This window comes from Periophthalmus magnuspinnatus, chromosome 13 (assembly GCF_009829125.3).
Source record: "Periophthalmus magnuspinnatus isolate fPerMag1 chromosome 13, fPerMag1.2.pri, whole genome shotgun sequence".
Taxonomy (NCBI): Eukaryota; Metazoa; Chordata; class Actinopteri; order Gobiiformes; family Gobiidae; genus Periophthalmus; species Periophthalmus magnuspinnatus.
Window position 1 is genome coordinate 22,171,666 of NC_047138.1, and position 12,302 is coordinate 22,183,967.

At 40.6% G+C, this 12,302-nt stretch overlaps 1 protein-coding gene across 1 annotated transcript in view; it reads left to right on the forward strand.

Annotated features, from left to right (window-relative positions):
* Window positions 1-3,330: 3,330 nt before the first annotated feature.
* urb1 (URB1 ribosome biogenesis homolog) overlaps window positions 3,331-12,302 on the forward strand; it is a 35,724-nt gene continuing 26,752 nt past the window's right edge. The window contains exons 1-10 of the mRNA XM_033977031.2: window positions 3,331-3,579; window positions 3,659-3,798; window positions 4,548-4,699; window positions 4,789-4,918; window positions 4,997-5,093; window positions 5,618-5,703; window positions 5,787-5,912; window positions 5,999-6,126; window positions 6,543-6,738; window positions 7,451-7,588. Of these exons, the coding sequence (XP_033832922.1) occupies window positions 3,453-3,579; window positions 3,659-3,798; window positions 4,548-4,699; window positions 4,789-4,918; window positions 4,997-5,093; window positions 5,618-5,703; window positions 5,787-5,912; window positions 5,999-6,126; window positions 6,543-6,738; window positions 7,451-7,588 (1,320 nt within the window). The 5' untranslated portion in view covers window positions 3,331-3,452. The remainder of the gene's footprint in view (window positions 3,580-3,658; window positions 3,799-4,547; window positions 4,700-4,788; window positions 4,919-4,996; window positions 5,094-5,617; window positions 5,704-5,786; window positions 5,913-5,998; window positions 6,127-6,542; window positions 6,739-7,450; window positions 7,589-12,302) is intronic.

The window sequence follows — 12,302 nt, forward strand, 5'->3', positions numbered from 1 at the left end:
CTATGTTTAGTCCTGACTCTGGGCACTAGCAGGAGGCCGGTCCCTGAAGTCCTCAGTGTGTGAGATGGTTCATATGGCACTAACATGTCAGAGATATACTTTGGACCTAGGCCATGGGGAGACTTGTACGCAAGCAGAGCTGCTTTAAAGCCTGTTCTTTGAGCTACAGGAAGCCAGTGCAGAGACCTGAGCACAGGACTTATGTGCTCGTACTTCCTGGTTCTAGTCAGGACCCGAGCAGCAGGATTCTGGATGTACTGCAGCTGTCTTAAGGCTCGTTTGGAGAGGCCTGTGAGCAGGCCCTTGCATTAGTCTAACCTACTGGAGGCAAATGCATGGATAAGTCTCTTTAAGTCTGGCTTTGACAGTATACCTTTGATTTTTGCAATGTTTTTAGATGGTAAAAAGCCGCGGATGTTATAGATTTGATGTGACTGTTCAAGTTCAAGAGTCCGTTATTACGCCTAGATTTCTAGCCTGATTTGAAGGTTTTAGAGAGAGAGACTGGAGGTGACTACTAACACTTTCTCTATGTTTCTGTGGGCCAAAGATGATGACTTCAGTCTTGTCTGAGTTTAGCTGAAATAATAAGCTGTTGGTAAACAACTTTTTTGAGGACTTTGCCTAAAAACGGCAGATTTGAGATTTGTTGGTAATTGTTCGTGGCATCAAGACTGCTCTTCTTTAGGAGAGGCTTTATAACCGCAGTTTTCAAAGCTCTTGGGAATGTCCCAGATTGAAGTGACATATTAACTATGCAAGCAAGTGGTGATAGCAAACTGTTGAGCACAGACTTTGGAAGTTTAGTGGGTAACACATCGAGGCAGCATGTAGATGAACTCAGACTGGTGACAATCTCTTGGACAGTTTTTTCATTTACAGGTGCAAAGTGAGTCAGCCCTAAGTGTGTAGGTGGCTGTAGGGGTGTTATTTGCGTTGTGGAATTGATGGCAATTTTAATGCTCCGAACCTTGTCATTAAAGAACACTGCAAACTCATTGCACTTAGATGTGGAAATCAGTTCTAACGGCAGCAGAGCTGGGGGTTTGTTAATCTGCTCACTGTTGCAAACAGGTCACGGGAGTTGTTACTGCAACTTCCAATAATGTCAGAAAAATACCTTTGCCTTGTTCTACATAAAGTGTGATTGTACATGTGCATCTTTTCTCTGTAAATCTCATAATGAACCTAGAGCTTTGACTTGCGCCATTCCCGCTCGGCCCTCCGGCACTCCTTTTTCTGTGCCCTGACCGAGTCAACATTCCTCCATGGCGCTTTCTGCTTATCTTTAAAGCTGACAAGAGTCAATTTTGCATAGTATAGGACCTTTAACGCTTAGCCCAGTCAGCTTTCAGTATTCAGAAGTGAGATTTCAGGACATATTATCATGCAAACAAACACTCCTATTCAAGTGTCTGTTCTGCAGCTAACAAGCCAGGAATAATCTTTGTTAGACCTAACTGTTTATTTTTGTTATTCATTTGTAATATGCAAATCATTATGGTCTTTTTACTGTATTATTATTTATTTTTTTGTATTTCTATTAACTCAATACATTTCAATCACTATATCATTAACTGGCATCAGAAATTTTGTTAAAGAAGACCTATTGTGCTTGTGTCTGCTATATAGTTATTATCTATGACAACTGCAGATCCTTATGTTATAATTTTAACTTTTTAAATCACAATATTCATAAAAGATGAACAAAGAAACAAGTCCACTGACTTCTGTTTTATCAACACCCTTCGACGCGGTGGATTGCAGCATCCTTCTGTCCCACCTGGAGAGACATGTGGACACTGATTTTGTCTGTCAGACAGGAGTTTTTTTCTATAAGCTTAGAACAGTACTCCTCCTCTGTGAGTTTCCTAGAGTACAGTGTGCCCCGGGGTTCTACATTAGGGTTGGCCCACTTTACTCTGTACGTGCTGCCCCTGGGTGATACTTTTAGAAAGCACAATGTGGAATTTCTTTGTTTTGTAGATGACATTCAAATATATCTGCCAGTGACAGCCAATGATAGCCAGACCACAGTCAAAGCACTGCAGGACTGTCTCAGGGATGCAGACTTGGCTGAACACAAGCTTCTGTTGAGGAATTTAGCCTTTTCCTCTCGTGTTTGTTAGTTTCTGACAATGATTAACCTTGACTCTAACCTTGAATTTACTTCATCAGCCAGTAAAGAGCAATACTTGCACACGGAGTCTGTGCAACTGACATTCCCAGGCAGAGACTGCCTGTTTACGCTTATGCAATGAGTTTTTATATGCATACTATAGTAGGAGGCAACCATGGTTTAGACTTAGTGCCTCTTCGTTGGTGCACAGGCCAGGCAGGCCTCTTGGTACGTTGCACAGTCTTTTCAGACTGTGACGAGCATCCTTGTTGTCTCTTGCTCCGATTACTGACACATATTTTGCTGGCTTAACCAGGGTGACAAGTCAAAGTCGGTACTTGCCTATCAATAAGTCATTGCCCTGCTTAGGTATTTGATTAGATTTATAAATAGATGTAGAATATGTTGTACATGTCCCGAACATATATCTGCGTCACACAGCTGTAATCAAGTCTTCACATGAGCACTGGTACAATAATGAACTATAGCAATACAATAATAAACTATGGCACTGGTTATGCAGAAAAGCTAAGCACAGTTATTTTTCCTAACACTTCCTAAACTTAAATTTTTAAAAAAATAACTGAGATTGTGGTGTTTGGCCAAACTAACCCATTGCTTGGGCCTGATAGTATAAGGTTCTCTGTCCCCTTATTGTCACCCTGCAGTGAGGAATCATGGGGTGATTGTGGATTGTGTCATATAGTCCAACTTCATTCAATTGGGGCTCCTTAGAAAAGTAAGGGAGTAAAACCTTACCTTCCACAGGTGGATTTTGTATGCAGAGATGGACCAGAACTTGTTTCACCAATTAAGAAAGTAAAACTGGAGAATAAAGTACCTGTAAGTACGGCACAGTGGGTCTATGCTAGTAGCGGTGAAAACAAGGGTTGATCAGCAAAATTGCTTCTTGAAAATAAGAGATTAAAGATTGATCAAATATGCAAAAATTGCTCCAAATACAACTTTGGATAAGTAAATACTGAGGAGAAATAGCTATTACATGGTTAAAGGCTGTGAAAAGTCGATTTTGCAGAATAGGTCTACTTTAAACATGTAAAATTTATGCACTACAAATAAAAAAAATAAATCCATCAATCAATCAATCAATCAATCAATCTAAATTCTTTCTACTTTTTGTGGTCTAAAAAGTCTAATGTCTTTTTTTTCATACCGGAACCTTTTTCATCGGCACACGTTTCTCTCCGGATGACAACTCCGTCGGACATTTGTGTTTACACGTCGCATATAACGTGGGTTACTGTCAAATGAGCTACATTCATGAATAAACGGTAATACAACCTCTAAAAAGTATTGTGTTACTAAGAATAACATGGCTAAAAAGCGCCAAAGTGAACACGCGGCGGAGGAAGACTTCCCGGCGAAAAAAGAGAAGTGTGCAGAGTTCAATGGAACTGTATTTAAAACCATGCTAAAAGATCCAACGCAGGCTATGAAGGGTTAGTATTAAATTTGATATTTCTGTCGGTAAAAATGGTTGAATATTACATTTTGTTTTATTTCTGAATGATTTTGCAGGGCTGGAGAAGTTTATATCAACAGCAAAGAAACTACCATGCCCAGATCTGTATGATGTGGTTGAAGGCTATATTAAAATTTCTATGGAATGTGCAGAGATTTTCAGATTGTTGGAAGGAGAAACACAGGTTGAGTCTGAGGTAAACATCATAAAGTCTTTTAATTATTGCAGGCTTAATCATTGTGGCCTTCATTGTGGGTCTTCAACTCACACCTCCGGGAGAGCTTCTCCCTGATCCTGATCCTGGGGAAGGCTGGGGACATGGACTCCAAGTGGGCCATGTTCTCCACCTCTATTGCCGATGCAGCTGCTCGTAGCTGTGGTCGTAAGGTCTGTGGTGCTTGTTGCAGTGGCAATCCCTGAACCCGGAGGTGGACACCGGAAGTAAGGGATGCTTTCAAGTTGAAGAAGGAGTCCTATCGAGCCTTGGTGGTTCGTGGGACTCCTGAGGCAGCTGACAAATACCGGCAGGCAAAGCGTGCCGCGGCTTGTGCCCCCTCCCTCTCTAGGGAGGTGTTCTGGGCATGTCCCACCGGGAGGTTGCCCCAGGGAAGACCCAGGACACGCTGGAGTGACTATGTCTCTCGGCTGGCCTGGGAAAGCCTGGGGGTCCCACCATAGGAGCTGGAGGGCGTGTCTGGGGTGAGGGAAGTTTGGGAGTCCCTGCTTAGATGTAGACGTAGACTGTATATATCCAGTCTATGGCAAAAACAAATTAATTGCCAGAAAATTGTAATATTGCTGTGCACTTTCCACTTGGCCTACCTTTTAAAAAGTATTTGTTTCAAAATGTGTGAATTTTGTACTTTTCTTGCACATTTGGCTTTACTTTTATCATTGTATTCATGCTTTATTACATTGTTTAGTCGTAACCCCCTTTCTCTTTAGTTGATCTTAATTTTTGAGAGCTTGGAGATGATTCTTCTGAGAACCGCCAGTGACCTCGCTCACTTCAGCACTGTTGGAAATGCTATAGTGAAGAAGATTGTTACCAGCCACATGAAGAGCCTCCTGGGTTCTCTGCATTCCAGTAATCACAGGTTTTTTGGACTAAAGCTTCTCTTAAGTATTTAATAAGTTGGCTGTTTGTGCCTTTGTTATTTATTTATTATCTTTCTCTCTCTGTTAGATTTGTGCGCCAGTGTTTGAATTTCCTGTCTGCACTGGTGGCTCAGGGCCCAGAAGCTGCCAGAGAAGTTTTAAGCCACATTCATACTTACAAGTCTATGTCCGGTTTAGCAAAAAAGAGAGATAAACAGGTTAGGGTTGAAATGGTAATGTATTGGTTGTCAATCTTTTTTGTAACTGCACTTTTGAATGTTGTGTCCTATTTTTAGGGGAAACCAGATGTCCGCATGGCCTATATCCAATTTGTGTTGTCCTTTTTGGTCTCTGGAGACCATGCTACTGTCGGACAGATACTTGAAGTAAAAGGTAAACAAATCTCATTACTTACGTTAAAAAAAAAGAAAAGGTTGTAAGGTTAGTGAAATTTGAGTTTGTTCTAAATAATGAATGACCAATGAGCTTATTTGTTTCCCTTTGTTCACTGATATAAACAAATCCGATTACACGGATCTGTCTGAGTTTGGCCTGAGACGCAGAGGAGGAGGTGATGCCTGTACTTCCTGTTAAGAAGATTTTACTCTAGATTTACCAGGGAAACTGTTTAAAGTACTGAATGTGCTGGCAAACAATTTATTATGATACAGTGTCACGGATAGAGTTGCCCAGGCTTAAAGCTTGGTCTACCAGTATGCTTGTACAGGAGAGATATTTGAGATGAAGATTGGAAAGATATTTTGTCAAAAATGCCATACTACCTGTAATCTAAATCTTATACATGCTGGTCCAATTTAAAACCACCACAAAGGTCTTTGTATGTTTAAGGGTTTTGTGTATTTAAAGCACTATGTCCATGATGCTAATGCTATTTTTAACCCATCTCCATTGAATAGAATTTCTGCCGGAGATTCTGAACACTGGTCTAAAAGAGGACAGACTCTCTGTTGTCAATCTGATTTTGACCACACTCAAGAGCAGGGTAAGTGAATACCTAACTGGAATATACCTAGAATTTTAAATCTTCAATTTAACTTCATCTGTCTTGTGTTTGTTTCTTTTCAGGTTTTTCTAAACAAAGGTATCAGTAAAACTCAGAAAGTGCACTTCTTCACACCAGCTATGTTGGCAAACTTGGCATCACTGTATAAATGGAACGGCATTGTTGATGCTGCCACTGAGGAAGACTCTGTAAGTTGATATGTTGTTTGTATGTTGTTTGACCTACTTAATTTGCATTGTCTGCACATGTGTTTAATTTGATGTTGGTTTATTAGATGGAGGAGGATTCACAGGCTGGAGTATCAGTGGTCCGGGATCAGGTGCACAACTTTCTTGTAGACCTGTGTTGCTCTCGTAAACATGGCATTAGCTTTCATGATGCTAACTTTGGAACTGTTGGCAGGTAAGGAAGAGGAAGAGCAGAATAATACTTTTGATGCAATACATTTTTATTTATTTGAAAGAGGAAATAAAAAGTACAGACTTAAGTCTGGAATAAAGTAACTTGGAAATTGGCCAATTTCAGATGGAATATGGCAGATGGCAATATATGTAACAATAAAAGCACCATATTTTCTGAATTATACAAAAGACACAAATTTATATGTCACATTTATGGCTTACAGTACTTGTATTATTGTTGTTGTAGGCCACTTTCAGTCTTTGTAGGGTACAATTCCTATAGCAATCCAAAGTTGTGCAGTGTAGAATAAGGTGCAACAGGGCTCCAAACTACTTTAACTCCAACAGAACAGGACCCAAATTTCCTCGAGTTCAAATCACTGTTAACTTATTAAATCTTGTTTTTTTTTTATCTAGAGCTGGAAACCTTGTCCTCCTGCAGTTTCTAGTGGGACTGAAGCAGGCTTCAGAGGATGAGTTGGTGGCAGAGCTGGTGGTAAAAGTTTTGAAGGCCAGTCCTGATATTCTGTCCCGATATTTCAAAGAGACGCAACACGCATATACACCTCGCCCTAAGAGTGCCTGGCAGGACAGCATCAACCTCATGAAGAAGGTAAATGTCAACACAACTGATGGAGAGGAATCATTTTTAAAGGTGCTATACTTTTTGTTGTCCTTTTAAAGAGTTTACAGTGGTTTACAGTTTTCCTCACTTACCTTATGCATTCCAAACATCCTGATTATTCACTGCGATGAGTTCATAGACCAGACCAGGCAGCGCAGAGTTTTGCAGTGACGCTAAAACTAATAACAACTGGGATGCTAATGCACACTTCCTGATTATGCAGACAGCATGCAGCTCAAGAGCTGCTTATAAATATATCTGTGTAGGGGCAATACTCATTTTCCTCAAATGTATTATTTACAGGGGAAAAAATATGGGTCAGGTATGGTAATAGTACCATAATTTGTTTTTATGTGTACACAAATTCTTATGTAATTATTGATTGTTTGAAAAAATCATGAATTAAATAAAAATCAATGATCAGTCTGGACATTTATGGATTTTCCTAATGGATTAAGGGATACAAATCTTCGAAATCATTGAGCCATGCTTGAAACAATACTTGAACACATTTTGGAAATTATGGATTTGTGATGATGCCTTTTCAATGAAAAACACAAAAGCTGGATATGCGATTTTTTTTTGGAAAATAATACACCAATTTATCCTGCGAGGCACCTGAATCCCCTATCTAAAGTTGTGTTTACTGTGTGCTTATTGTCGATGCTCTGTAATTTAGACTTGTACATTTTCATTTCAGATCTATGAAGCTCAGCCAGACGTTTCCACCATCTTCCAGAGTCAGGAGACTGTGCCCAGCAGCCGTCTGCTCAGCATAATCCATGTACTGTCTCTGCCTCCTGTCTGTAACAAGGCCTTCTTCACACAGGGACTCAATGTAAGACACTCACTTTAATGTTGCTCAGATTATCAGAGCATTTGGTCTCCAACATTATCCTTTTGGTAGGGAGGCATCTATCCAGCTTTTCAGCTCCAATCCCAATATTGATACCAGTATTAACCAATACCAGTGTAAGGACTGAAAATAGCATTTTTTTCATCCTCAGAACACAGATGACATATTATAAAATGGATTCAGTTGTGTTATGTAAATTACTTCTGAGCCAGCATCAGCAAGTAAATGTTCTTAATTGCATCCAGGAGATCTGCTGAACCAATATCATGGTGCTGATTCCTGATCCAGTCATTTTTTCTGGATCAGTGCAAATGTCCACTACCATAATCAGTATTGGTGCATAATTTAATTAAATTAAATTCAATTTTATTTTTCACAATGGTCAACGCATACCTAGCTTTTAGATGGTGTAATAAAGTGGGCCTTTGTCCGTTTATTTGAAGTCACCGTAATTTTGTTTATATTCACACATTTGTTCATTTCCAATAATTGTTCAATAGACAACTAAACATTAAACATAATTAAAGCCGCAAGCGGTGATGATGGCCCTCGCCCCCCCCACGCGACCGCCCGGGTCTGGCCACTGCCCCCATGCACCATTCCTCCTGCCCGGCCACCCCCCGGCCGCTATCCACCCCTTCACACAGTTTCTATAGCTCAGTGTGGCCATCGCATTACAATGGCTGTCCACAGCGTTGAACCGGCAACCTCGTGACCTTTTTGCCTCTTTTGAGGCCCACAATGATCTCAACAAGTTTCATGCCAATCGGACAAAGTTGTGTATTTTACCTGTACTGTAGGGGGCGCTATTGTGTGTAGTGGCCATGTGCTTTATTTAAGTTTTATTCCTGTTTGGATTCTGCACCCGTGGTAACATTTTGAGCTCTCTCTTGCACTACCTGTGCGTGTCAGACATTTTTCAATGATTTTTTGGGGGGCTTTGCACCCCTGGTGGCCAACCGTTGAAAATGACCCATGGCCATAATGTAATCTTTTGCTTCTTCTTATGCCACCAATTTTGTAGGAATTGTATAATGTTTACATATCACCTCTAAGGTAGGGGGCGCTATAGTGTTCATTTTGATTACAATTAATAGTGCATTTTATTAACGCCCTGATGTCACATGTGTGACGTGAATTTGAGCTGTCTAGACCAATGTAGGTGCGTGTCAGACATTTTTAAATGTTTTGGGTTTTTTTTGAGTATTTGCGCCCCTGGTGGCCAGCCGTGGAAAATGACTCATGGCTATAATGTAATTTTTTGTTTCTTCTGATGCCACCAATTGATTCTCCAAATTTTGTAGGAATTGGATAATGTTTACATGTCACCTCTATGGTAGGGGGCACTATAGTGTTCATTTTTATTACAATTAATAGTGCATTCTATTAACGCCCTGATGTCACATGTGTGACGTGAATTTGAGCTGTTTAGACCAATGTATGTGCATGTCAGACATGTTTTAATTTTTTTTTTTTTTTTTTGAGTCTGTGCGCCCCTGGTGGCCAAGCGTTAAATATGACCTATGCCTGTAATATTATTTTTTTGTACACGTCATGCCCCCAATTGATTCCCCGAATTTCGTAGGAATCTGATAATGTTTACATATCACCTTTAAGGTAGGGGGCGCTATAGTGGTCAGTTTGATTACAATTAAAGTGCCTTCTATCAATGCCCTGATGTCACATGTGTGATGTGCATTTGAGCTGTTTGGACCAGACATTTTTCAATGCTTTTTTTTTTTACTATTAGCGCCCCTGGTGGCCAGTCGTGGAAAATGACTCATGGCTATAATGTAATTTTTTGTTTCTTCTGATGAGTGCATTCTATTAACGCCCTGATGTCACATGTGTGACGTGAATTTGAGCTGTTTAGACCAATGTATGTGCGTGTCAGACATGTTTTAATGATTTTTTTTTTAGTATTTGCGCCCCTGGTGGCCAACCGTGGAAAATGACTCATGGCCATAATTGGCCATGAGTCATTTTCGTGAGTGGCGAGGGGGATTGTTCTGCCTGGGTTTCTTCTTATTATTAGTTTTCCGCCAAAACAATCGCAGTGTTCACCCCCTGAACGTCGACGAAAAGTCCCACATATAGGTATAGGATCGACTGGCTCGGCGACAATGTCCGAAGCACACCGGCTCGACAGCGCCACCTAGAAATTTTGGGATTTTCAATTTAATAGGAAGGCCCGACTCAGATTTTGACGAAATTCGTACCAGTGATAGAGCTCATAGAGAGAAGCAAAAAATATAAATATAATTATAGCGCTGCCCTATGACAGACAGTAAGTCGGCCATTTTGGATCAAAAATTTGCCGCTTCATTTGCAGTGTGTTTTCAAAACGCTAGTCTCAAGTTTTTGGTCCAAATGAGCTCAGATTTCACATGCCACATCCAGACACATAGGTTTTCATAAAACATCCACGTTTTCTCCGAATTCCAAACGGTTCGCCCGTACGCTGCCGCCGAAAAACGCCTTCGTTTCCTGTTTTTTCGATGTCCTCTCACAACCACAGGCATTGCCCTACAGAGCTCACATTCACATCACATATGTGTGATTTTGGCATGAATGGAATGCAATATTAATTTTAATCCAAATTAACACTATAGCGCCCCCTACCATAGGGGTGAAACGCCAACATTATCGGATTCCTACGAAATTCAGGGAATAAATTGGGGGCATGACGTGGACCAAAAAATAATATTATGGGCATAGGTCATTTTTCACACTTGGCCACCAGGGGCGCAAAGACTCCAAATAAAATCATTGAAAAATGTCTGACACGCACATGCATTGGTCTAGACAGCTCAAATTTACATCACACGTGTGATATGAGGGTATTAATAAAATGGATTATTAATTGTAATAAAAATGAACACTATAGCGCCCCCTACCATAGGGGTGAAACGCCAACATTATCGGATTCCTACGAAATTCGGGGAATAAATCAGTGGCATCAGAAGAAACAAAAAATTACATTATGGCCATGAGTCATTTTCCACGGTTGGCCACCAGGGGCGCAAATACAAAAAAAAAATCATTAAAAAATTTCTTACACGCACATACATTGTTCTAGACAGCTGAAATTCTCATCACACATGTGATATTAGTGTATTAATAGAATGCACTATTAATTGTTATCTAAATGAACACTATAGCGCCCCCTACAGTATTGGTAAAATACTCAACTTTGTCCGATTGGCATGAAACTTGGGGAGATAATTGTGGGCATTAAAAGGGGCAAAAAGGTCAATTACACCATACCTGTATTATGTACGTGGTTGCCGGTACAAAGCCACAGACCCCTCTCATATAGAGTCAGGGCCACACAGCCCAGGGCCACACTGCATATTAACATTGTTCTTTGTTTTTCCGCCAAAACAATCACATTTTTCCCCCCCTGAACATTCACGAAAACTCTCACATGGGGGTATAGAATCGACCGGCTCTGCGAAAAATTTCATAAAATTGGTGTCAGCAAAATGTCCCATGACAGCGTGACTCGACAGCGCCACCTAAAATTTCACCCCTATGAGAGAGGAGCCTGGTTTATTTTGGAAAACACACACAAAAATCAGAACAGTGATAGAGAATGGGGGGACAAGCATAAATATGAATTGAAGTACTGCACTATGACAGACAGGAAGTCGGCCATTTTGGATCAAAAATTCACCGCTTCATTCGCAGCGTGATTTCAAAGCGCTACTAGTCTCAGGTTTTTGGTCCAAATGAGCTCAGATTTCACATGCCACATCTAGACACATGGGTTTTCATAAAACATCCACGTTTTCTCCGAATTCCACACGGTTCGCCCGTACGCCGCCGCCAAAAAACGCATTCGTTTCCTGTTTTTTCGATGTCCTCTCGCGAAAACAGGCATTGCCCTACAGAGCTCACATTCACATCACATATGTGTGATTGGGGCATGAATGGAATGCAAAATTCATTTTAATCAAAATGAACACTATAGCGCCCCCTACCTTAGGGGTGAAATGCCAACATTATCGGATTCCTTCGAAATTCGGGGAATAAATCGGGGGCATCAGAAGAAACAAAAAATTACATTATGGCCATGAGTCATTTTCCACGGTTGGCCACCAGGGGTGCAAATACAAAAAAAAAAATCATTAAAAAATTTCTTACACACACATACATGGTTCTAGACAGCTGAAATTCTCATCACACATGTGATATCAGGGTATTAATAGAATGCACTATTAATAGGTCGTGCGGGGGGCGAGGGCCATCATCGCCGCTTGCGGCTTTAATGTAATTTTTTGTTTCTTCTGATGCCACCGATTTATTCCCCGAATTTCGTAGGAATCCGATAATGTTGGCGATTCACCTCTATGGTAGGGGGCGCTATAGTGTTCATTTTGATTAAAATTAATATTGCATTCTATTAATGCCGTGATGTCACATGTGTGATGTGAATTTGAGCTGTCTAGACCAATGCATGTGCGTGTCAGACATTTTTCAATGATTTTTTTTGGAGTCTTTGTGCCCCTGGTGGCCAAGTGTGAAAAGTGACCTATGCCCGTAATATTATTTTTTGGTCCACGTCATGCCCCCAATTGATTCCCTGAATTTCGTAGGAATCCGATAATGTTGGCGTTTCACCCCTATGGTAGGGGGCGCTATAGTGTTCATTTGGATTAAAATTAATATTGCATTCCATTCATGCCCCAATCAC